This window comes from Bufo bufo, chromosome 10 (genome assembly GCF_905171765.1).
Source record: "Bufo bufo chromosome 10, aBufBuf1.1, whole genome shotgun sequence".
Lineage (NCBI taxonomy): Eukaryota > Metazoa > Chordata > Amphibia > Anura > Bufonidae > Bufo > Bufo bufo.
In genome coordinates, this window is record NC_053398.1 from 141,385,451 (window position 1) to 141,412,838 (window position 27,388).

Here is a 27,388-nt window from a genome sequence, read left to right on the forward strand (position 1 = left end):
TTTTGTTGATGTCATCTCCTGCCACTCCTTTATTTACCGACCCCCTACACTTTGGCGCTCCTTCTTCTTGTATATCCACTGCGAGTCAGGCCGACTTGGACTACCAGTTCCACTTAGTGTGAGCTATCTCAGTTTCTTTTTTGGTCTTTATTTTTTGTGGGTAGACCTTGGCGCCCTATTCCCCCACCCCCCACCCACCTTCCTTCCCCACAATCACACTGTCTTCTTCCCACCTCTCCACTTTCCCCCCACCACCACCACCAGTGGCCAAGCCGGCCACCTTCCCTCTGAGCACAACTCTGACACTTACCTGTTGCTCATGTTGTAAAAACCTCTGAAAGTCGTGCAAATAAACAGCGGAGGCATCAGCTCGATCCACGTTTCTGAAAAATACAACCAGACCGGCACATTATAGTCAAGTCAAGTACAAACGGCTGACACAACCTAAAGGCTCATTTACATGGGACTGAAAGATCTTTATTATGAATGACGATTCCGCAGTGCAGACATGTCCGGCGATCAAATAGCGAACGATTGCTTGTTTCTCATTGATCGTATCTTTTAAGCTGGTGTTAAAATCATTGTTTGCTGGCAGCACAAATCTCCTTGAGTAAGGCTACTTTCACATCTTTTTTCACTTCCGTCATGATAATACAACCGTCTGCATCCATTACGAACGGATCCGGTTGCATTATCTCTAGAATAGCCATGACATTTTTGCGTCAGCGAAAACGGATCCGTCACTGTTGACTTCCATCGTGAGTCATGACGGATCTGCCTTGCTCCGCATCCCAGGACGCACTCAAAGACTCTGCTTGCTGCTCTTTTGCGAGCGTCATGGGAATGCAATGAAACAGAACGGAAGGCATTTTGGAGCACTCCGTTCCCTTCAGTTCAGTTTTGTCCCCATTGACAATGAATGGGGATAAAACTGAAGCGTTTTCCCCCGCTATTGAGATACTATGATGGATCTCGAAAGGGAAAGCGCAGATGTAAAACTAGCCTAAACGGGATGAGCTGCCAACAATAATCCAAAGTGAAAGGCAACAGGTTAATTAGGTACACTGTCTCTTTAAGTTGCAACAGCCAAACATGCCAGCCGCTTTAAGAGGCAGCAAATCACTCTCCCTCTGACTTCCATTGCACCCTGCTCCCTGGACTCTAGCACTGGTTGCAATGAAGACTGTTGTATCTGCAGTTATCACTGTGGCTTACTCTACCCCTGGAACAGGATTGCACTGGTACGTTCAGAGGTTGCGATATCTCTCTCCTTGCACCCTCTGCACACACACACTCATGGCCTTCCTTGCAATGCACAGTACTGCGTACAGTCTCTCACACAGGGTTGCTAACTGGCAACAGGCTGGCTAGTCTTAGTGACAAGGCTGACTATTATAAAGGCCTTGGTTGCTATGGGATAGCACGGGCTGAGTGGCTCCTCTCTATCCCTCAGCCCCAGCCTCAACTCTGCAATGTTCAGCTTCAGATGCCCTAGCTAATCCCTGAGATGCTACACCATTATGACTAATACCAATCACCTCCACTACCTAGCTAGTTACTACGCAGGAATATTGCTGGCTTTGATTCTAAAGCTTTCGGCGAGTTTCACTGAACGCATCCGGAGCCAATCCGTATCGCTCATGTAGAAGAGGTCTTAGGCTCTCAGAGCCTGCTAGGGGTTGTAGTTTTCCAATAGCTGAAGAGAGGCAGGTTGGAGATCACCGGTTTAATGTAACAAGTGCTGAGTTTTTTTATTGTTGTCAAATAGTCTTAATAATGAATTCTTACCCCAAAATAAATACTGAAGTATCTTTCCTGAATTCATCCAGAATCTGAAGAAAAGAACATTTTAACTTTTTTTTTTTTTTGCAAAACAAGGACAAGGGAAATCTTTAAAATCATCTCCTGGAAATCTTGGAGGCCCTGGGTCTCCTGCCTAAACTGTAAATTAAAATAAAAGCAGCAACCATACATAAATCTATATATGACCAATTACTACAAGGCAGGGGTCAGCATCCTCCGGCACTCCAGCTGCTGTGAAACTACAACTCCTAGCATGCACACTTGGCCGACTGTTCTCCTAACTCTCATAGAAATGAATGGAGCATGCTGGGATTTGTAGTGTGGAGTGGCTGAGATTCATGACCACTGTAATACAGTATATGTAAAAGGGTAATCTATTTGGGACAACCCCTTTAAATGTAAGCAGAAGGGGATTAAGGTGCTCATACACATTAGATAAATGTCTGCAGGGCCTCGTGACCATCTGTTGTGTACGGGGCTGCCCCCTCTGTGCCCCACTAGTAGACATTGGAGAAGGAAGCATTGAACATTTTGCCCTATCCTTTGTTCTGAAGGGAGATACGTTGCTGCTAGAGGTGTCTGGCACCTGCTTATTTGTCAATCCCTATTGGGAACACATGCATGCTCAGCTGAGCCCAGTGTGCGTGTGTATGGGGGCAGGAGGAATGGCCACCTTACAACTTGGTTGAAGTTTCTGGGTTTTATGCACTTACAGATCGCTGATGGTCGAACATCAGTCTTTTGTAGAACATATGGACATGCTCAAAACTGAGGTCATCTCTAGGGATCCCAATGTCCTGCAAGATAGTAAAGTATTCATCAGAACACCATCAATGTTGGGTGGACACAAGCACAGCAACATAGAAGACAAAAAGAAGGCGGTCGCGGCCCGGTCATGTGTGGTGCTAACTATAGGCAAGGTATGTAAAGCTTGGCCGTACACATTAGAGACATGTGGTGTGAACTTGCCGAAGTGACTGACCATCCAATATGTGTGGCAGATGTCAAGGGAGATAAGGATCAGGCAGCTGAGTTTCGACATGTCCCATCCTTTTGCTCTCAGGAAGATGAGCCACTGACAAAGGTGTCTGCAGCTTTCTCCCCATTCACAGCACCATGCATTGTGGGCCGAACAGAGTTGGCATATCTACGGTGGTGGATGAGGAGAGAGCTGCCAAGGGTGGGCAACCTGCAGGACTCCAGCTGTTGTGAAACTACAACTCCCAGCATGCATACTTGCTCTGCTTTTCTCAAAACTCTCATAGAAATAAACGGAGCATGCTGGGAATTGTAGTTTCGCAACAGCTGGAGTGCCGAAGGTTGCCAACCCCTGGATAGGTGAACAGGTGGATGGGCCATCTCTTCAGCGCTTTACATAACCCAGCCGGTTCAGCTCTTGTCCAGTTTCTTGACCATTGTAGCCCAAAAGCTATAACCCCCTATTGATCCAACGTGTGGCCGCAGATTGGTCAGGTTTTTCACAGATCAGACGTGTGGAATACAAACTGCCCCACCTGACGGGCATATGCTCACGGTGTGTACTAGCCACCACGGATTGTCCACCACGAAAGAAAGTCAGCAGAGTAGTCCACGACCAGCTGAGTAGATGAGATTTTCTAAATCTTATGTCCATAGCTCAGCTCCATTGAAGTGAAAGAGGCTGTGGACAACCTGTTGGGCAGGCGCGGCACCGTTTTTGGAAGAAAGCAGACGTTTTTCTAATCATGGATGATCCCCTTTGAAGGGTGTTGTTTCATCTCAGACATTGGTGGCATATCACTAGGATATGACCTCGATGTCCGATATGCGGGCGCATGGGACCTGCACTGACTTAGAAGTGAATGGAGAACACGCTGTGCAGGTGCGGTGCACTCTTGTCCACTTTGGAGGCGCCGTTGTAGAGATAGGTGCGGGTCCCAGATACTGACGTGGATACCGAACAGAACACCACTAATGAGTATTATTTACCACCAGCTTGTCTTTCAGGAATTTTGCACTTCCGACTTTGTAGTTTATCTGAGGGAGTATGGTCTTCAGCTCTCGAACGCTAATACTAGAAAAATGAAGAAGGAAGATTTCATGTGAATAAACTTGAATTTCCACCTTGTCCTTTTATCGGGTAACAACAACCCTGATCAGATATGGAAGAAGATGTCCAGTGTCATTGAAAATGACATCCTTTGTGTACGTGACCTTAAAGTTTTATTCTAGCCCTTTCTGGGGTCAGGTCTGGATGATCGTCTGATCTCCAGGCGTCAGGATTATCTCTGTACGGCCACTTATTTCCCCTTTATATCATATTACATACATGACGCTCATGGAATTGAATGGCTGACCATGTAATACGAAGGCGCTCTTAGCAGTGACTATCTGCTCTGGGTCATGGATAGAGATCCCAAACATTGCCCATGCTCCCATGAGATTCATACGTCTTAAAGGGGTTGTTCACTCCCAACATGGTCCCCCAACATGGCCCGACTTGTGGAGGGATTCATACTTGCCTGATCCCTGGTGCTGCAATCCAGCTCCTTTGCTCCCCCGCCGCCACTGCAGCTCTCTACATCAGTATCTGGCTTGACGCGTGCCACGTGGCCGCTGCAGCCAGTGATGTGTCCCTGGGTCATGTGTCACACGTGGAAGACACATCATCTCTGTCACCAGTCATTGGCTGCCGCATCAATCCGGGTGTTGATGCAGGGAGACTGAAGAGTTCCAGCGGCGGTGGGGGAGCGAAGGACCCCGAATCCAGTGGATGGAACAAGTAAGTCTGATTCTGTGTGCAGGTAAGTGTACCCGTAAAGCTTAACTTCCCCTCTCTCTTACACACGACCGTATGTATTTTGCGGTCCGCAAAAACGGATCTGCAAAAAATATGGATGACGTCCGTGTGCATTCTGTATTTTGCGGAACAGAACAGCCGGCCCCTAATATAATAATGCAGACAATAATAGGACATTGTCTGCATTACACTGAGATATTTCCTACACGTCTTATTCTCGGAAGAAGAAACAAGCCAGTTTTTCTGGTTTCTTTTGTGGAACGGACATACTAAAACGGAATGCACACGTAACTTCCGTTAATTTTTTTGGCGGACTCATTGAAATTAACGGACACGGAAAAGAACATATGAACGCGTGCATGAGCCCTTATAGTAGCCCTAAAATATAGGTAGAGAACCCCTTTACGATAAATATAAATGAGTTTATATAGAGTTAAAGTCCATTTACCCACCTGATTATAGACAAACCCCCTCTTCCCCCCAACATAGTAAAAACATTTGGTCAAGATGGTCAAACCATTTCAGCAGAATTAAGCTGCCCTCACATGTGGCGGAATTTTACGCCAGAAATTCTGCAACAAAATGATTTGTTGCGGGTTTTCTGATGCTGCATGTCTACATTCATTTCACCGCACAGAAATCCGCAACATAATTCACAAAAGAAAATTCCAATTCTATTCCGCACGGAAAAATCTGGAAAAAAATTCGCAACTTTGCAAAAATCCTCAACTGCAGTTTTTCTGGCGGAAAATTCCGGCACCCTTACACTCAAAGCAGCTTTTCAGTTTTCCTTCGGTCATGGTTGAGCGTGCAGGTGGTGCGATTATTTTGGCTGCTAACAATCATTCAGCCTAAAGAGAAGTCTCTGGCCGGCATTTTATATGTCAGTAGAGCAGGCATGCTCAACCTGCGGCCCTCCAGCTGTTGCAAAACTACAACTCCCAGCATGCCCAAACCACCCTACAGCAGGGCATTGTGGGAGTTGTAGTTTTACAACAGCTGGAGAGTCACAGGTTGAGCATGCCTGCAGTAGAGTTTACTATCTAATCAGTGGCCGTCACTGCTGCAGATTAATACGGAATATCATTCGTGTTTCTGTAAAGCGCAAAAACTCTGATTTGTGGGTAACATAATGAACCTGTTACAGTTCGCGCTCTGTCCGCAGACACCGCGCTCTGCTTGGTCACGAGTTGATGCTTAACCTTTGTTCACCTCTGCTTGTGACACTGAGATATTTCCTACACGTCTTATTCTCGGAAGAAGAAACAAGCCAGTTTTTCTGGTTTCTACTAAATGCAAAAAAATGAAGGAAACTGAGAAAACAAATTTTTAGAATTTTCAGTGAATAGTAAAGTTTACAAAACCAAAAAATGGGTTATCTATGAACAATGTCGAATCTGCTGAAATTACCGAGGCTTACGACAAAGTTATAGCTCAAGTGATGTGACCCCCCCCCCCCCCCCCTGCATTTTGTGGAAATAATTTTGGCTTCTTTTTATGTCATTTTCTTAATTTCTTTTCAGAATTTTTAGACATAGAAATTGAAAAAAAAGTTGGAACTTAATTAGCTTTTTTTGCATTTGCTATTTTTTACTCTGGTGATAACAGCATATTGCCCTTAAAATAGACGTTTTATTTGCAGTCGTCATTTTCTTTCCACTTTTGGGTAGTCGGGTCTTGGCTAGCGGTACAAGAACAATTTACACAGGGGGGGTTTTTTGTGGTGGGTTATTTTTGTGTATTTTTTACTTATTTTTTTTAGTTAAAAAAGACCATTGGGAGACTTTTTTTTTTCTTTTTACAGTCTACTTTTCCCAGTTACATTGACAGTTGTCACTGCTGGGACCCAGCAGAAGCAACCTCCTAGAACCAGAAACCCAGCCATCGTATGACCAGTCACATAACCACTGGGATGAATAGAGGCACCGCTCATTGAACGTTGTGTCCTAGAGAATAGAGAAGACAGGATCGGGAAAATGCTTCTGTCTTCCCTTTAGGGTCCCTGGCAGACAGCAGGGGTCCTACATTCAGCTGCCTGATCACTGAGATAGCAGCCTAAAACCTGCTCCCTATAAGGCCTCATGCACACGACCGTGGTGTGTTTTGCGGTCCGCAAATCACGGATTCGCAAAACACGGATGGCGTCCATGTGTGTTCTGCAATTTGCGGAACGGCACACGGACAGCCTTCAACATAAATGCCTATTCTTGTCCGCAAAGCGGGGCCACGGAACGGAGCCACGGATGCGGACAGCACACGGAGTGCTGTCCGCATCCTTTGTGGCCCCATTGAAGTGAATGGGTCCGCATCCAAGCCGCCAAAACGGCGGCTCGGATGCGGACCAAAACAACGGCCGTGTGCGTGAGGCCTAAATATGATGCACAGGTTCACGGACCTGGTCAAGCAGGGAAACTATAACAAACAAGGGAAAGAGTTGAGACAGATGGGAAAAGGAAAAAAGAAGTTAGGCGATCTAAAAACCTGGTATCCGCGTAAGCGTAGGCCAGGACAAAGAGGGAGGCTTGGCGGGGTCTCATCGGTGAAGCCCATGAGAAACCATACTAAATGAAGCCCATGAAGACCATACTAAATGAAGCCCATGAAGACCATACTAAATGAAGCCCATGAAGACCATACTAAATGAAGCCCATGAAGACCATACTAAATGAAGCCCATGAAGACGATACTAAATGAAGCCCATGAAGACCATACTAAATCAAAGACTTAGCGGTAAGAAATTCATGAATCTAATCTCTGTAATGCTTTAGTCTAGGTCCTGTTGAGATTGGGCAATTGTCCATTTCCAAAACAAAGTAAGACATTCGGGCGATGCCGGGATGTGTAGGAGCAAACTGTTGGCATCTTTAGGTAGAGATTTTGGTGGGACATTGGCAAGATGGGCGAATGGTAATTGATATGGAGAATCTGGTCAATCAGCTGCTGGACTGTGGTCCAATAGGACGAAGTTGAGGGACCATCCCATAAGGAACCACCCGGGGAGCCACAACACTAAGAGATACCGGCGATAGAGGGATCCAGATGAAAATTTTACATATTTTTCCCCCTGATAGATACACACAGGAAGGCCAGGGCACATTTTTAGCACTTGATGTCTTGTTTCATGAGGTGTACTAACGATTGCTCAAAACGTCCATTACATTTTATCCTACTGTGTTTATATCATCCAAGGTAAAGCGGTTATCCCAGGGGATAATATCATTTTAGATAAGGGGCCGGAAGACAGAGTTGCCGGCCAATAACCACTGAAGGTGTATGGGCATCCTTTCCATGACTACAACAAGCACTGTGGTCCCTTATACAGCTGATGAGCGGGATATGGAGACTCTGACCCCATCACTATACTGAACCTGGAAGACCCCTTTAATGGACACGCCTGCCCTTCCTTATTACATAGGTTGCTTCAACTACAACTCATCAGTGCACAGATCTGTTTGGGTCTTTTTTTTGTCTCGGGGCCCATAATGTCCTATTGAATTGGATGAACATGTCGTTGGTTGGTTTTGTAATTGTAGCAAAAACAATTGTGTTCCCTGTAATGGAATAGCTTGGCATGAAATGTATTTCCTGAAAAAAACACAACCATTAAACAATTTCATTCTCTGAGAATCGAGTGCCAGGCGTTGAAGAAAACCACATCCTGCACTTCCTGAATGAACCTCCCTGGTCCTGAGACCCCGGGACAATGGAAGAAAAGCCGAAATCACACAAGAATGAGTACAGTGGCCTAATATATCTGTCACTCTGGTTAAGAGTTGTAGCTCTGCAGGCTTTTGGAACATGCTGGGAGTTGTAGTTTTGCAGCAGCATCTGTAGAGGTTGGAGACCACTGTGCTATGCTATTTTATAAAAAAAAATATATATATATAAGAAACTCCCCTTTAGCTGGTGGGGAATGCGCCAAATTCATGTAGAGGCGCCGGCCTCTACATAACCTCAGTATATACATGGCCTGTCTAAATCTACGCCTTTTCTAGACCTGCCACGAGCGGGGGGAAAGGTCGCAGATTGCGGCGCAAATAACCTTACTCCAAAAAGTGGCGTATATCTGTCTGTAAATGACTCCCTCGGTGCTTGTCTTTAGGACTGGGACTGTGTCATGATTTCAGGAGGGGGTGGAGAAAAGTGTGGAGTCACATTATGGGAGACAGTAAATAGAGTGGTGACTGCAGCAGCACATAGTATTTCAGGAGAGGAGTGTGTTGATCTTGTGGGAGGCAGTGACCTGTTCATTCATGCCGTTATGTTATTGAGGGCCGGTACCCGGCCTGGTTTCAGGAGGGATATAGAGATAAGTTTGAGGTCACATTCTAAGGAGCAGTGCATAAAGCAGTGACTGTAGCAGCACATAATACTTCTTGAGAGGAGTGTGTTGATTCTGTGGGAGGCAGTGACCTGTCCATTCATGGGATTATGTTACCAAGGACTGGGACTCTATCATGATTTCAAGAAGGGTGTAGAGACATGTGAGGTCACATTCTAGGAGACATTGAATGGATTAGTGACTGCAGCAGCACATGGTATTACAGGAGAGGAGTGTGTTGATCTTGTGGCAGACAGTGACCTGTCCATTCATGGGATCATGTTACCGAGGACCAGGACTGTGTTATGGTTTCAGGAGGGGTATAGAGATAAGTGTGAGGTCACATTCTAGGAGGCATTGAATGGATTAGTGACTGCAGCAGCACATGGTATTACAGGAGAGGAGTGTGTTGATCTTGTGGCAGACAGTGACCTGTCCATTCATGGGATCATGTTACCGAGGACCAGGACTGTGTTATGGTTTCAGGAGGGGTATAGAGATAAGTGTGAGGTCACATTCTAGGAGGCATTGAATGGATTAGTGACTGCAGCAGCACATGGTATTACAGGAGAGGAGTGTGTTGATCTTGTGGCAGGCAGTGACCTGTCCATTCATGGGATCATGTTACCGAGGACCAGGACTGTGTCATGGTTTCAGGAGGGGTATAGAGATAAGTGTGAGGTCACATTCTAGGAGGCATTGAATGGATTAGTGACTGCAGCAGCACATGGTATTACAGGAGAGGAGTGTGTTGATCTTGTGGCAGGCAGTGACCTGTCCATTCATGGTGAGGAACCCTCACAATGGGATTATGTTATTGAGGACTATGTGCTGATTACAGGATGGGTGGAGAGAGTTTTGAGGTCACATTCTGAAGGACAGTGAATGGAGTGGTGACTAGTGTTGATCACGAATATTCGAATAGAGAATTCTTATCGCGAATATCGCCACTTCGAGAATTCGCGAATATTTATAATATAGTTCTATATATTCATTATATCGAATATTCAGGATTTTTTTTCGATCTGAACACATGATTCCTCTCTGCTTCTTGCTTGTGGGCCAATGAGAAGGAAGCAATGTCAGGTTCACAACAATACTTAGTGCACCAATCAGTAATCTGTAGTCAGACCTGCTAAAATGTGAAGTTGCACGTAGTGCGAAAAAATATTCTAAAATCACTGCCGATTAGCGCAATCGCAAATATATTGGAGCACTTGACTCTATCTGCATATAAAGCTATTCTAATGTTCTGCCGTGCCGACCATTTTCTCCAGTCTCAGGAAACTTATACCAGCTTGAAAAATGTAGCATAAGTGACCCATGCCTGTATTTCGCTTTACGAATTCACATTACGCGACTTTTACATTGCCGATTTATCTCATTCAATGAAATAATCTCGAATTCTCGAAATTCGCGAATATATTCTACAAAATATTCGAATATAGCCCCTGCCGCTCATCACTAGTGGTGACTGCAGCAGCACATTGTACTTCAGGAGAGGAGCGAGTTGATCTTGCGGGAGGCAGTGACCTGCTCCTTCATGAGTTTAAGGAAGGGCTATGACAGCTGAGCTGCCTAATATACCGACTGGTCATTTACAAAGTGGAACACCTGAAGAATGTCACCTTACCTGTTCCTTCTGGTCTGATCCATGGAGTAGATCTGCTTCCTCAGCCAGCTAGGAACACAAAACAAAAACATTGGACATCATCTCATCTCAACTGCATCTTATCTGGTTGCCTCATCCCAATGTCAGGTCATCTCCCTCTGTCTCCGGGGCTGCATCGGTGGTAAATCTTTATGTTTTGGAGCACTACCTATGTCCCCTCCATTCCCCGCCGGTGCTTCAACAACGTGTGGCTTGCAGAGAGAGACAGCACCCTGTATTCAAGGCATGGCACCCAGCCAGCCAGAATCCTACTCCTTTTACTATAGGTGCCCAGCTAAGCTGGTACCGGAGGTTCCAGTAATGTTAATGGAGCTGCACCACCAATGAGGCGAGGTGAGGCGATTGCCCCAGGCAGCACCAGGTAGGGGCAAGAGGGGGGCAGCAGAAGGGGGATTATCTGTTTCTGCTGTATAGTATTGGGTAGCACAGGGGGCACAATATGTGGCACTGTATTAGCCCGTGTGTTTTGTAGCTCTGAATGTATGTCTTTAACAGTAGGGCTGGAGGGAAGGGGTTTAGTTTGGAAATTGGCATTGGGGAGGTTGGGACACTGTGTTAGTTTTTGCCTCCTGCAGCAGAATGTCACAGCCAGACAGCTGAGAAGCGCTCACAGGAGCTTCCCTGATCCTCCTCCTTGAATTTCTTTGTTTTGGTTTAGTTTCTCATCTCGTTAGTCTATCTCAGCTGTCATGCAGTTTGGACTGATTGCTACCCTTTAAGTTCCTCCCCATAATGCAGTAGTGTGCGGCTGATACAACTTCCTGGAGTGTGTGTGCATGCTGTTCCCAGTTCCCAGTCCTCAGTCGTCTGCAAGATAAGTGCTGTTTATGTATTTATGATTTTGTCTTTTCTGGATCCAGGAGACCCTGACTCCCTCCGTGTCAGTGTAGGGAGCCGGTGGTCGTGTCCCTTCACTATTGTAGGGTCTTCAGGTAATAGATAGCCGAGGAACGTGGATATGCGCCCATCCACCTTTGGGGTGTTCGCATAGGCTGAGCAGTGAGGGAGAGCGGCAGGTCTATTGCAGGGGTCTCCCTTTGTTCCATAGTTGTGGATCCAGAGAGACATTGTTTATTTGGTATTGTCTTGTCTCCTGTACACCATCTGTGACACAGAAAGGCTAGGTGCACCCTTGGCTGAATGTAAAGCAAGCAATAACTCATAATTAATCACATCACCATGTATATAGATCTTATCTATATATAGGCTGTTCAAAGGTGAACCTATAAACCTCTGTACCCCGATGGTGCCCCAGAACGAGTGTCCATCGACGGTACAAGTCGATCAGACCTTTCTGATGGGCAGATCCAAAACTAAAAAGGGGAACGAATGATCGTTAGTGCGATTGTTAATCCCCACTAACTTTGCATATGTCCCGAGCACATCCTTCTTCTACACAGGGTGTTGTGCTGCCGACCAGCAAGTATAGTTCTGCTCGCATAAAAGATCTGATCACAGGAGCTCGATTGACGGCTGATCGCTGCACTGTTTACCCTACGAGCGCTCACTCAGCCAAACACCGGGTCATGTAAAAGGGCACGTAGAAAAATATTAAGACTTCACACACACCTTTCTATGATGGTTGGGGTGGATGCCTGGTTCACTTCTTCAAGTAAAATGTTCAACCCACGTTGCCACCTCTCAGCATCATCCACAGAGTCCGCTGCAAGATGAAATCAGAGCAGACATGTCACTACGGAGTAAGGATAGGACTCTGATCGACCCATGGCGGCTGTTTTATGACGGCCCGTGTCTGCCGCTTCACAGGCAGCATTTTGGTGACGTACTTACACAATAACATCCGTTTTATGGCCACTAGGCCCAGATCGTCAGCGCTTCTACTGAAGTGAACTCAGATCACCATGGAACAGATGGTCACCTCAGCAGAACCATCAGGTCCAGATATTATGTCCGTAGCACAGACGATAAATGCAGCCATATTATGAAACCCAATAGGCTTATTAATAGGGTTTTAAGTCACCGCTGTGTCATAGCTCACCTTCCAGACTTAACGTGTTAAGGACAAACTGGCTTCCATAGAAGATAGTGAAGCAGCAATCTTCCTTCAGTCGGGAGGCTTTTCCACGCTCGAAATCCTTGCAGTTTTTTCCCAGACGGATTTCCTTAATTTCACAAAGGTCCACTGCAAAAAAAAACAAAAAAACATATTCCAAATCAATAAAGAAGGGGGTTTCTGTATTTCTTCCCACAAATACTAAGCGTACCCCCTTTATACACAGACATTATAAGCCCCTCTTTCTTGAGGTTCTTGAGTTGTCACCATCTCAAGTTGTTCCAGGACCACAAGTTTCAGTATGTCATTGCTCCAGGACCTCAAGTGTCAGTATGTCATTGCTCCAGGACCTCAACTGTTAGAATGTCATTGCTCCAGAACCTCAAGCGTCAGTATGTCACTGCTCCAGGACCCCAAGTGTCAGTATGTCATTGCTCTAGGACCTCAAATGTTAGTAGATCATTGCTTGAGGGTCATTGCTCCTGGACCCAAAGTGTCAGTATATTATTGATCCAGAACCTCTATTGTCAGTATGTCATGGTTTCAGGGCCTGAAGTTTCAGTATGTCATTACGCCAGGACCTCAAGCGTCAGTATGTCATTGTTATAGGACCTCAAGTGTTAGTAGATTACTGCTTTGAGGGTCACTGTGTCATTGCTCCCGGACCCCAAGTGTTAGTATATTATTGCTCCCGGACCTCAAGTGTCAGTATGTCATGGATTCAGGACCTCAAGTTTCAGTATGTCATTACTCCAGGACCTCAACTGTTAGAATGTCACTGCTCCAGAACCTCAAACGTCAGTATGTCACTGCTCCAGAACCTCAAACGTTAGTATGTCACTGCTCCAGAACCTCAAACGTCAGTATGTCACTGCTCCAGAACCTCAAGTCTCAGTATGTCACTGCTCCAGAACCTCAAGAGTCAGTATGTCACTGTTCCAGGACCCCAAGTGTTAGTAGATCACTGCTTTGAGGGTCATTGCTCCTGGACCTAAAGTGTCAGTATATTATTGATCCAAAACCTCTATTGTCAGTATGTCATGGCTTCAGGACCTCAAATTTCAGTATGTCATTACGCCAGGACCTCAAGCGTCAGTATGTCATTGTTCTAGGACCTCAAGTGTTAGTAGATCACTGCTTTGAAGGTCACTGTGTCATTGCTCCCGGACCCCAAGTGTTAGTATATTATTGCTCCCAGACCTCAAGTGTCAGTATGTCATGGCTTCAGGACCTTAAGTGTCAGTATCTCATGGCTTCAAGCCCCCAATTGTCAGTATGTCATTGTGCCCGGTCCTCACGTGTCAGTGGCACACTCACACTTGAGTTTCTAAAATACATAAGCTTCTATATTTAGAGTAATGACATACTGAAAGTGAAGGTCCTGGAGCCATGCCATTGTGACACTTGAGGTCCTGGCACCATAGCATACTGACACTTAAGGCCTTGTAGCACTGAAATACTGACACTCAAGGCCCTTGAGCACTGATATTTGAGGCCCTGGAGCAATGATACACGGACACTTGAGGTTCTGGAACAATGATACATAGAAACTTGAGGTCCTGGACCTGGAGAGGTGTTGGCGAACCTATGGCACAGGTGTCACTGTCCTAGAGCAATGACACACTGACACTTTAGGTCCTGAAATGATGACAAACTGACCTGGAAGAGAATGGTGAAAGCAGGACCAAATGTCCTGAGAGTAGATGGATGCAACAGTCTGTCCCAAGGGGTCTGAAGCCTTTCTCAGGCAGTCACTCATTTGTCCTATAGGTATCTGTCCCTATTCCCTCATTTATGCTAGACTCGGCCAAGTATGCATGTGTTGTGAGGGGAGAAAGAAGCTGCCAAAGTGCCCTGGTTTTGGCTCATCTCCTCAGTGTATTGATTTCCAACACGTACGAGCCCGACAGGGGGGTCCCCTATACAGTAGCTGATCGGCGAGTTCTGATGGAACCCCAATAACTGCTGCTAGGACCTCCCTGATCCACCAGTCGAGTTCATCTCAACTCTTAAACGCTCTTTAGTGCAATTTGTAGGAACATCTCAGGCGGTCAGGCATTTAATAGCCCTGTCCCCTGCACTTTACACTGCATGCTTCTTCTTGATAAGACGTTTATAAAGAAAGGTGCGGGAAGTGGTTTTACACCACATATAATGGACAGGCACAAAGCTCTTCCTGTTTCTGTCAGGACATGGTGTCTCCCGCCAGCGCTGAGGAAGTACATGAACACTTCACAAGCCGCTCAGCCCCAAGGCCACCAAGCATGCAGCCGACATTTTCTCACAGGGAGACAAAGGGTTAAAAATGACCTTATTTTTTTTGCAAAGTTAGGTTTGAGGGTGTGAGAACTGGTAACCTACAGACGGTAAAAAGAGTACGAATAAATGCAAAACTCTTCATATCCTATACATTTTTGGCAACTTTGAGGGTCCAATACAAAATGACCTTTATGGGTTAATATATTAAAAGGGTTAGGGTGGGCCATCAATATCTGATCTGCGAGGGTCCGACACCCTGCACCCCGGACGATCAGCTGTTCTACACTCAGATGGGAGCAGCGCTGCAGTAACCAGATCCGTCCACAACAGAAATGGACGGCGCCATTGCTCCAGCGCCGGAGCTGCTGCAGAACAGCTGATTGGCTGGGGGTACGGGGCGCCGGATCCCCGCCGATCAGATATTGACGGCCCATTCTGAGGATAGGCTGTCAGTATAAATAGACTGGAAAATAAGTTGTCTTTTAAAGCTGGCCAAAACGCTTAGCCCTAGAGCGCTGTTCTCCAGTCTGTGGCTCTCCTCCTGCGGCAAAACTAGGAGTTCTAGTTTTGCAACAGCAGGAGAGCTACAGGTTGGAAATCACTGCCCTAAAGCCTCAGGCACGGAGCCTGTTCAGAGGTTTACATGGCCATGGGCACTCTGTGTGCCGCCATATGGTGCTCCTTATGGTCAGATTTTACAGGTATATGGCATACCGTACATAGACAGTACAACCCGAGAGAACGGGGCACACCTATTGTGGTACCGCACACCACCTGTTCAGAGTGGACAGCCAGGGGTGCAGCAGTAATGAGGCCAGGTGAGGCGATCGCCTCAGGCAGCACCAGGTATGGGCAAGAGGGGGGCAGCCGAATTGCTATGGGCTGAAGGGAAGGGTTTAGGTTAAGAAATTTGCATTGGGAGTGGGGGGGGGGAGGGGCGCCGTTGCAGTTTTCGCCTCAGGCAGCAGAAAGGCTAGGTGCACCTGGTAATGAGAGCCGCAGATCGGCGGGGTACCAGGAGTCAGACCCCCACCGATCTAAGGATAGGCCATCAGTATTAAAGTCCTGGACAACCCCTTTAAGGCCTCATGCACACGACCGTTGTGTGCATCCGCGGCCGTTGTTCCGTTTTCCGTTTTTTTTTCGCGGACCCATTGACTTTCAATGGGTCCGTGGAAAAATCGGAAAATGCACCGTTTGGCTTCCGCGTCCGTGATCCGTTTTTCCAGTCCGTGAAAAAAATATAACCTGTCCTGTTTTTTTCACGGACAACGGTTCACGGACCTATTCAAGTCAATGGGTCCATAAAAAATCACGGATGCACACAAGATAGTCATCCGCGTCCATGATCCATGTCCGTGATCCGTGTCTGTTTTTCCTATGATTTTCAATGCAAACTTGACTTAGTTTTTTTTTCACTTTTCATGTCCGTGGATCCTCCAAAAATCAAGGAAGACCCACGGAAGAAAAAACGGTCACGGATCACGCAACATCAGAAATCCGTTTTGCGAACCGCAAAAAAAAACGGTCATGTGCATGAGGCCTAACTCTCATAGAGGAGGAGGAGGATTGATGCCGCAGGTGCACGCAGCCCCCTCCGTATTGAGGAGTAAATAATTTATTTCGACAACACTTGATAAAGCGTACGACCAGGCCGGAAGAAACGAAACATGACAGGTGGGAGAATGGAAATAAAGCGCTGCACGCAGCAATCCGAGCAGCGGAGCCTTCCTTTATGTTCTCATAACAAAGCGCAGTGACAGGCGCGTTAACCACCGAGCGGAGAGGGGGAAAAGAAATAGCTCAATTTCATAGCGGCATCTTCTGACATCAGCCTGATTAATGTAAAGTGAACGCCGCCATCATTAACATTACCGCGTGTATCGTACAGATCTTCAGAAATGCACATGATTTCCATGAATGGCGTCTATGAGACTATATTAGGAGGGAAGTATGGCCGGGACGCAGGCCTAACCCTTTCCTGCCTGCTTTACATAATATAGATTATAATAAACATTATATTGGGGCAGGGTTAGAAGAGAGGATCTAGTTTTTTTTTTTTTTCTTTCCAGAAGCAGCGCCCCCTCTGGCGTTTGAATAGATTACCGGACAATTACTATTCTTAGGGCTGTGACCTACAACCTGTGACTCTCCAGCTACTGTACAACTATAACGCTCTTCATGTCATGACAGTTGCAGCCTGTAAAGGCAGCATGCCTTTACAGGCTGCAACTGTCATGACATGAAGAGCGTTATAGTTGTAGTTTTGCAGCAACTAGTGGATGGCAGAATGGTGAGTGCAGCTCTGCAGTATAATACAGGTTGTAACTCAGGATCAGTACAGGATAAGTAATGTAATGTATGTACACATTGACTGCACCAGCAGAATAGTGAGTGCAGCTCTGGGGTATAATACAGAATATTACTCAGGATCAGTCCAGGATAAGTAATGTATGTACACAGTGACTGCACCAGCAGAATAGTGAGTGCAGCTCTGGAGTATAATACAGGATGTAACTCAGGATCAGTACAGGAAGATAAGTAATGTATGTACACAGTGACTCCACCAGCAGAATAGTGAGTGCAGCTCTGGGGTATAATACAGAATATTACTCAGGATCAGTCCAGGATAAGTAATGTATGTACACAGTGACTGCACCAGCAGAATAGTGAGTGCAGCTCTGGAGTATAATACAGAATATTACTCAGGATCAGTACAGGATAAGTAATGTAATGTATGTACACAGTGACTGCACCGGCAGAATAGTGAGTGCAGCTCTGGGGTATATGTCACGAGGGTGTCAAGAGCCACGTCTGACTCCGTTATACCCGGGGTCAGGAAGTCGCAGCGGGTAGCTGCGCGCTCTATGTATAAAGATAGCGCTGTTACTTAATGGTAGCTTTCTGGGTTTGCCTTGCAACCCTTTTTGGCTCACTCAGGGACCCGTAGCTTCTTCTCCTCAGCTGTTTCTTGTCCAGCACTCCCAACCTCCTTATATTCCCCTCTCCCACTTCTCTGGTTGCCAGATATAGAGCTTCCTGCCTGGACTTCTATACTGACCCACTGGAGCTGTGTAGCTGTGATTCCTGGTTGTCGTTCCAGAGCGTTACCCTCCGGATCCCTGTTGGTTGTTTGTTGTCGCCCACCTGGGATTATATGTTTTGTCTGTATTGTCTGTCTTCTCCCTGGTGTTTCCCTTTAGTGTCAGTGGTGCGGACCAGTGTTCCCACCGCCCTATTCACTACGTAGGGCTCATCTTAGGGAAAGCCAGGGTTTAGGCACGTGGTCGGCGTACGGGTGAGAAACCCGTCTAGGGACGTCAGGGCAGTCAGGTGCCAGCCGCAAGGTGAGTCAGGGGTCACCATCTTCCCTCTCCCTTGGACAGGGCCTTCCTTTTCCCTCCCTTTGCGTCACGTATGTGATCGGCACGCCGGTCGTGATAGTATAATACAGGATGTAACTCAGGATCAGTACAGAATAAGTAATGTATGTACACAGTGACTGCGCCAGCAGAATAGTGAGTGCAGCTCTGGAGTATAATACAGGATGTAACTCAGGATCAGTACAGAATAAGTAATGTATGTACACAGTGACTGCGCCAGCAGAATAGTGAGTGCAGCTCTGGAGTATAATACAGGATGTAACTCAGGATCATTACAGGATAAGTAATGTATGTACACAGTGACTCCACCAGCAGAATAGTGAGTGCAGCTCTGGAGTATAATACAGGATGTAACTCAGGATCATTACAGGATAAGTAATGTATGTACACAGTGACTCCACCAGCAGAATAGTGAGTGCAGCTCTGGAGTATAATACAGGATGTAACTCAGGATCATTACAGGATAAGTAATGTATTTCTAAAGTTACTCATCTGTTCTGTAATTCATTTAGATCTGTGAATACTTTCTAGTACAACATGTCGAGAAAGAGGGTATACAGCACATAGAGACCGCAGACATAAATTTGCCGTCAGGCGTATCAGGGGGCCCGGTGCGGCATGTGTGCTCGGTGCCAGGGTGTTTAGATACAGGGCTATGGTGACAAACTGAATCTTTGACCCTGGTGAAGATAAGCCAAGCTACAACTCTGTCGTCATTATTTGTCCGGGTTTTTTAATATAATGAATAATGATCCTATAAAAAGGGAAAAAAACCTCTTCCTCCACCTACTACTAAACTAAACTCAGACGTCTCCGTCCCAGAGTTACTTTGTAGGACAGAACTAGAGGTCAAATAGTTTCAGTAAAATCCGTGAAGTTATCATTGCTTTACTTTATTGTTGTTTTTGAGTTGATTTTATGCTTTTAGACGTTGAATTTCTAATTCATAGTGGCAGAGTTTCCTGAGACAGTCAGTCCCTCCCCAGGAATATAAACGGAACTGGAAAGGTCATAATTTCTGTGCACAGAACACTGTCTGCAGCATTATATATTCCTGGGCTCTTTGTGTTGCCTGTAAAAAGAAGAATCGGCAATTTTATGAGGTTGTGTTGGTGCCGGGAAGGCTATTTGCATATGGAAACCTTGAGTTCCTTGTCACACAGTGTCACCGGGATGATAACCCACAGAACTACTGAACACTACTCCGCAGAAGCAATGTTCCCTCTCCTCGCCGGGAAGACGTCCGTGGTCGGAATCAATATTCATTTAGTTCGCCATTCCGTACGTTTTTTGTTGCTTTTTTTTATATCTAAAATCTTATCACCCGATCACTACTTGTTATTCACATTCAGGGTTTCGCCCGAGCCGTCAGAGGCGATGGCGGACCAAGATCCACCGCTGACGTCCTTTGTGGATAGAGGGGGATTAAAGGGCGAAACCTTCCTGAAGACATCGAAAGAATAGGTTTCACTTAATCCACATACTTAATTATTTACTATGGGGGGCATTTATTAAGACCGCCGCTCTTAATAAAGGGCCTGGGCTGGCGGTGAATCCACGGACGTTATGAAGAGGCACCAGCCTCTCCATAACTTCGGCACATCCAACGGCTTCCTAGCTTCCTTGCTGTCTTACATGTAGACCAGGCGTAGAAGATGATGGATGGGACAGCCTTCCCCGCCCACAATTTTAGATCTGGCGTGAGCGAGGCGAAGTCGCAAATAGCGGTGCAACTAACTGTTGTGCCGCCATCTGCGCCTGACATACGCCTAATTTAGACGTATTTCAGTATAGTAAATGACCCCCATTATGCCTCAGGGTGGTGTGTTAGGGGGCAGTTCCATCTGGACATTTACGACATATTTATAGGAAATGACATAAATGTCCGATAGACGCAGGGCTCACAAGATCGGGCTCCCCCGTGAATGAAGAGCACGACGAGCCTGTGCGGCGTCTTCTCCATTCACTGCTATGGGACTTCCAAAAATAGTGACTGCTTGCTCTCCATTCACATAGGGGCCCTGTTTTGGAGATCGACGCGGGTCCCAGTTCCTATTAGACATTTATGGATTGGCTTATGAATATGCAATAAATGTCCAGATGCAACAACCCCTTTAAAGGATGAATCCGGACATATCCCTGTTTTCACCCAGGCAGCCCCCTAATAGATTGCTCGGTGACATACCGGGCTCTCCATGGGTAAAGCTAGGCGGAGGTTTCCGCCCAGAAGTGACCCTTTTGACATCACCGACACTAATGGGCGGGCTTTAGCGCTGCCCTAGCCTGTAAAATGGCTGGGGCAGCGCTAAAGCCCACCCATCAGAGCCGGTGATGTCACCGGGAACACTGCTAGGCAGAAGCCTCTGTCTAGCGGTGTAAAAATATAAACAAAAAGCTTGTGATCCAGCGCAGGGCATGGGAGGGCATCGGAGCCTCCAACTCTAACATCAGGGGGGCTGCCTGGATGAAAATGTGGGATATGTCCGGGTTCAGCTCTGAACCTGGACAACCCCTTTAACGCAGTATCCTTAGGCACAAGCTTCCAAAATTGACCCTGGAAGTCTCATGGCAGATAATAGAGAAAACCTTGTATGCGCACAGGGGCGTAATTACCATAGCGGCAGACCATGCGGCTGCAAGAGGGGGCCCACTCTTAGTTGGGATCATCCCCTCTTCTACTGGGGGTCAAAACTTGGTCAGGACTCTACCCTCTAAAGCAGGGATGCTCAACCTGCGGCCCTCCACCTGTTGTAAAACTACAACTCCCACCATGCCTTGCTGTAGGCTGTCTGGGCATGCTGGGAGTTGTAGTTTTTCAACAGCTGGAGAGCCCCAGGTTGGGCATCCCTGCTCTAAAGGAACAACTTTTAGCGAATGAGGCAGTGGAAAAAGGGCCCAAGGGTCATTGAAAAGGGTCTAGGAAGTAACCCTTCTGTCCTGTGCGGGGGCCTGGTTTGATCCTTGCTATGGGGCCCTTCTCTATGTACGCCGCTGTATGCGTGGTTTGCTCTCCATTCACATTAGGGCCCGTTTTTTAGAAAGTAGTGGCTCCTAGAGGTGAGACCTGCGTATTTTGGACATTTATGGCATACTCTATCAATAGGCCATCAAATGTCCAGATGGGAATGCCTCTTTAATTTCATATTCTTTACCCTGGGGGGACCTTCCTCCTGTGCTCCTTGTCACCTATCTTGGGGGGAAAAGGAAGTGACAACTGCTCTAAGCATGTATCTGGCTCAGAAATATGGTTGTCACATTTCAAGTCGGCAATTCCACTGCATATCAAATGGCATCAGTGTGATGTCACCTCAAGACATGTGACTGGGCAATCACTGGTCTCAGAGAACGAGACCGCTGAGGCCATTGATTGGCTGCTTGAGTCATGTGTGTTTAGGTGACATCACAGTACAGTAAACTATGGCTGGCGGGGGATACCGGAGCGGCAGCGCTATGGATTTAACAGATAAATTCAATACCTAACAATTAAGGAGCATACAGTATTCTCTTATAACTTCCAGTAATAACAGAGGAACGGCACAAGGTATGAGAATAGATGCTTCAGAATTCTTATTTCATGTGGATTTACTAGAAGAGACATGTCAGGGGTAAGAACTGTTACCTGCAAATAACATTTAAGAATATTTTTTTATAATGGATTTCCCCTTTAAGAAAAAGCTGGCAATCGGATCAATTGTGAAGCTGACCTCTGCACTTAAGACCTTTGCACATTGCACATGTAATGACCTAATCATTTAAAAATAGGACATAGATCGGCCAAACAAAGCCGTTTATACACGGAGACACATATGAGACCACATGGGAAGGGGCGTGGAGCGGAGGGAAGGTTCTGACAATAAGCTGATCCCTCTGCTGGGATTGCCAGTGATCAGCTGTTCTCTGTGGTGAAGTAACTGTTCAGTTTCCCTGCAGCGCCACCACAGGAGAAAAGGAGGAATTACCTAGAATCAGTGGGTTGTTTGTGTAACACATGACAGGAGAGGTCCTCCAGAGACAGGGGCTCTCCACTTTAGCCAAGAGATGATGATCCTGAACAGAGGACCGCCCTATATTAACGCAGAATTCCCAAATATTGTGTATGAAAATGGGTTTTCTAAACTGGACGGCCGTTTTTAGACATACATGCAAGGTACATAATTATTGTACCCATATGCGTACATTAGGGTGTTTACTTAGCGACATATAAAGTCGGTGAGGTAGACACAGGGGTGGACTAAGAACTAAAAGTGCCCCTGGAAAAAAAACTACTAAAAGTGGCCCCATGTTGTAAGCAGGTCCAACTTAACAGAAGGTGGGGCAACACAAGAAGTCGGGGCCAACAATACCATGGTGTAAAATACCATCCCAGCAGAACCAAATATGAAAGTGCACACAGTATATTGCCCCAAAAGTTGTTTCTCTGTGGTGGCCATCAATAGCTACCATCTTCTGTCCTCCTCCTCCAGTTGTCTATGGAGCAGGGGGCTTAGGAGGTGAGAAGAGGGCCACAGCAGTTGGTCACTGGCCAGATCCATGAGTACCTGATTCTCACAGCGTTAATTACTGCTGAGAGCTCATTATGTACCCAACGACTGGCAGATAGGAGGACTTGGGTGGGCCACTGGGCATTGGCCCACCGGGAAATTTCCCTGTAGGGTCTATGGCCGGTCCACCTCTGAGTGGACAGTTAACTGTTACCCACCATATAAAAGAGGCGGTTCACTTAACAATCTGCCAGAATCCCAGTGGCACTGCAGATCGTTGCGACCTCGCAGTTACTAGACAGCTGCGGTCACAGTGAAGACCCCGGAGACCAATCAAAGTGGTTTCTGGGCTTCTGATTACTGTGACAGCCTGTCATAGTGATCCAAAGTGGAAAAAAAAGTCTAAATAAAAGAAGTTTAGAAAAAGCCAGGGGGAGGGAGTCTCTCTCTCTGCTAAAATCATGTCTAAAGGCGATCTTTTGTGTGTAAAATATACAAACGCGCACACATTTTTTCATAAACAAAAAAAGTAATAATAAAAAAATAGTTATAGTTCTTAGTTTCTATAGTTACTATTGTGTGTGCAATATTCACACTTATATGTCTGAAAAGAAGAAAAGAAGAGTAATATTCTTTAGTATTATTAGTGTATAGCGGTCTTTTGCTTACCTCATGTAACCGCATAGACATCTTTATGTTTGTGTGCACAGACCTTTACTTTTTTTCAGAAAAAGGGTTACTTTTAGTAACAGTAAAGTCTTTTGTGTGCGACACAGGTATTTTCTTTCATAAAATACCGTTCAGTATCGTTACCGTATAGCGGTCTTTTGCGTACATTATATAACCCGTCTATATGTCTTTTGTGTCTGTGTACATAAAAAAAAAATTATACAGTACATAGAGGTCTTTTGAGAGCCTAATAGTATCTGCATGGATTTCTTCTTTCATAGAAAAAAGTTTTGTTCCTGTTACTTAGGCCTCGTGTACACGACTGTATCTTCCATCTGTGTGATATCCACATTTTTTGAACCGTGCTCATGGTCCACAACAAAAACGGACAGCAGACGGATGTCATCTGCTTTCTGTCCGCATCTGCATGTCCATTCCGCAAATTATACAAAAGGTCCTATTCTTGATCGTCCATAGTAATTTCTCGAATTAGGAGTGAGAAAAATGCGGATTGCACACAGAAGGTGTAAGTATTTAGCGGATCTGTGGTTTTGTGTGCATGAGGCCCTATAGTTAGGATCTTTTGTGTGTATTGCCCCATCAAATAACACACCAAACATTCCACCATTTACAGCACAAGCTGGCATTAAAGGGGTTGTCTCAGCTGAGACAATGGGGGCATATCGATATCGGGAACGGAGCCCCGCAAGGTGGTGGCTGCAGGACTCCGGTCCGGCCACCACCAAGCACTCTTCCAATAGAAGTGAATGGGAGCAAACCGCTCATGACCGGCCACGCTCCCATTCACTTCTATGGGCCCAACGGAAATGGCCCAATAGAAAATGTGCAGTGCGCTCACCACCACTTTCGAGGCTCTATTCTCAATATGGGTGTGGGTCCCAGCAGTGGGGACCCACAGCTATCAGACAATGGGGGCATATCCTTGCAATATACCCCCATTGTCTCAGATGGGAATACCCCCATTAATGTGGCAACTGAACATTTTTCCCCTTGATTTTTCTTATTACCAAGCAAATTGTACAACAGACATATTTACATGCGCAATAATATTTGGAAGATAATCCTAATTCATCGTAGGGAAAAGCCACAATTTGGAAGTCAACTAATGTGCCACAAATAAAAATGAAAAATATTCTTGCCCTAATGTTCAACATTGTAACCACCAGAAAAGCTGATCTGGTATCCTACTAGTCTATACATCCCATACATCATATATACATTTTTACTAGTGTTGGGCGAGCATGCTCGGCTGAACACTAGTTCGGCTCGAGCATTGCTATGCTTGAGCGCGATGCTTGAGTCAGTGTATTTAAATGTAATTTAGTATCTATTTCTGAAAAGTTTCTGCTGGGATTTGAACTCCCAACCCCTTGTACATTAGAGGCAAGGACCTTATCCACGCAGCTATAAAGTTGAATGCTAAACTGTGTCAGAAAAACCTCATAGTAAGTTCTGATGTAGTGAGTATTCCTATTCAGCAGAAGACTTCTTTTATATTTTTGTGCAGGTTAAGGGTATATCTGCATATAAATAAAAGTACATTTTTAGGCGTTTTTGCTCAGTGATAGGTTAAGGGTGGGTTCACACTAGCGTTAGGGATTCCGTTATGGCTTTCCGACCGGGTACCTCCGTTGATGGATGCTCCTAGTGCTTCCCGAGGACTCCAAGCACTCCACTCTACACCAAAACCACCACAGGAACCAGGAACAGGAACCGCTTGGTTGGGGTCTCACCGTCCTCCACCCACGCTGGACCCAAGACTGGGCTTCCGCTTCCAGTGGGTGAACCTCTCCTAAATCCAGAGAGCAGGAACAGCTCTTACAAGAGCTAGTAGTTATAGCCAGGGGAGTATAGCAAATCTTCAGCGTATAGCAATCCCCAGTGTCGATCAGTTACCCAAACACCAGCCTCAACATTATGAAGGGTAAAATAGGAACTCTCTTTATTGAAGATCAACTCAGTATATATACAGTTCAAGAAGTCTAACAACATAACGCAATCAACCATGAACAACATGTTCAATGTTCAATGAATAGGGAGAGAGGAGACACATGTGATGGGATTATCTCCTGAGTGTATCATATGGTGATCTACTCATCTAGGAGTCGGCTGCTCCTATAATCAGCTACTTATTCCCATCACTAACACACTCAGTGGGAGTCTCAGTGCAGAGTTAACCCTTTTTGTGTTGATGGAGCCACACCATGCACCTTTAATGGGCAATAGGAAATATGTGGCATATAAATTCCACACATAAATCAGGGTTCATAGTTCCTTGTAACCCCAAAAGGTCTGAGGGGGTCTCCATAGTTCTGGGTCCATAGTCCGTAGGAAGGAGGCTGGCCCTCAGGCTTCTCCAGCAGCCCCAGTGACGGTTCAGTCCGTCACACATGGTTATAACGGAAAATAACAGAATCCGTAAAAAGGAAGGACAGATCCATTCTTCTGCCTATAGACTTGTATTATGACGGAATGCAAAACGGAAGCCTTTAAAAGGCATTCCATTTGCTTTCCGTCCTAATAGAAGTCTGTGGGAAAGCATAACAGATCCGTCTGGGTCCCGTTATGCAAGACAGAAAACAAAGTCCTGTAGAACCAGCGTTCATATTCCTGATAAGGGGTCCGCAATCGTAATAGGGCCTAGGATATGCCCCCATCTTCTTATAGGTGCGGGTCCCACATCTATATCTTGAACGGAACCTCGCACAGCTATTGAAGAGGAGTGGACCAACATTCCACAGGCCACAATCAACAACCTGATCAACTCTATGCGACGGAGATGTGTTGCACTGCGTGAGGCAAATGGTGGCCACACCAGATACTGACTGGTTTTCTGACCCCCCCCCCCCCCCATCTCCCAGTAAGGAAAAACTGTGCACATTTCAGAGTGGCCTTTTATTGTGGGCAGTCTAAGGCACACCTGTGCAATATTCATGCTGTCTAATCAGCACCTTGAAATGCCACACCTGTGAGGTGGGACGGATTATCTCGGCAAAGGAGAAGCGCTCACTAACACCGATCTAGACAGATTTGTGAACAATATTTGAGAGTAATGGGTCTTTTGTGTCTGTAGAAGATGTTTCAGATCTTTGAGTTCAGCTCATACAAAATGGGAGCAAAGTGTTGCGTTTATATTTTGGTTCAGTGTACATACTTGTTGATAAAGGCTATAGCTCCGAAACGCGTCCAAGTTTACTTTGGATATATCCTATGATAAAGCAAACAATACTGATTAAGTGGATACACGGCTGCTGGGATTTTTTTGGAAACCTATTTATTTTGCAGTCCGCAAAACGTGAATTCGCAAAATATAGGTGACGTCTGTGTTTTTAAAACTTTTTATTTATTTTTTTGCAGACCCATTAACATCAATGGGTCCATGAACCGCATTTTTTGGCCAAGTATAGGACATGTTCCGTCTTTTGCAGAACAGACATGCTGATTCGGAAAGCACGCGGATCATCCATGTGTCCATTCCACAAAAGATAGAACATGTCCTATACTTGACCGCAAAATGTTATTATATGATTGTTTGTATGGACTCTTAGTATTGCACTCCTTTATACCATTAGTGTGCCCCGCTTCCCTTTGTGTTACTACACGCAACATTTTTTGTTGCATATATGCCAAAAAAGTGGCTGTATTACTGCTGGATCCTATTACAGTAAATGAGCATCCGTCGGTGCTATGCCAGATACAGTGAACTCTGTTCCTCCATCAGAACAGACTATCAGAGTTCACAGTACTGATGTGAACCCAGTCTTACTTGCCTCAGGAAAGCACAAAGTTTGTCACCAGACCTTCTGGGAGTTTCCAAACCACTTGTATCTTTGATTGTGGAGAGGGGAACCAGCATGCAGGTTCACTTAGCCCATAGGAAAGGGGTCTAGGGCCTTTGTAAGCTGAATCTATTGGTCAACTTTTCCCGACAAGCGTCTCAAGCTAATGGCCAGCTAGGCAACTGGATGCTTTTTTCTGCTCTTGTC

General features: G+C 45.9%; 1 protein-coding gene across 2 annotated transcripts in view; it reads right to left on the bottom strand.

Annotated features, from left to right (window-relative positions):
- The window catches only part of PLCG2 (phospholipase C gamma 2), a 126,946-nt gene that overhangs the window by 81,757 nt on the left and 17,801 nt on the right, over nucleotides 1-27,388 (bottom strand). For both annotated transcript variants that reach the window (XM_040410530.1, XM_040410531.1), the window contains exons 3-9: nucleotides 12,575-12,718; nucleotides 12,145-12,238; nucleotides 10,537-10,584; nucleotides 3,772-3,856; nucleotides 2,517-2,600; nucleotides 1,789-1,832; nucleotides 311-383 (exon numbers count right to left, since the gene is read on the bottom strand). In XM_040410530.1, the coding sequence (XP_040266464.1) occupies nucleotides 311-383; nucleotides 1,789-1,832; nucleotides 2,517-2,600; nucleotides 3,772-3,856; nucleotides 10,537-10,584; nucleotides 12,145-12,238; nucleotides 12,575-12,718 (572 nt within the window). The remainder of the gene's footprint in view (nucleotides 1-310; nucleotides 384-1,788; nucleotides 1,833-2,516; nucleotides 2,601-3,771; nucleotides 3,857-10,536; nucleotides 10,585-12,144; nucleotides 12,239-12,574; nucleotides 12,719-27,388) is intronic.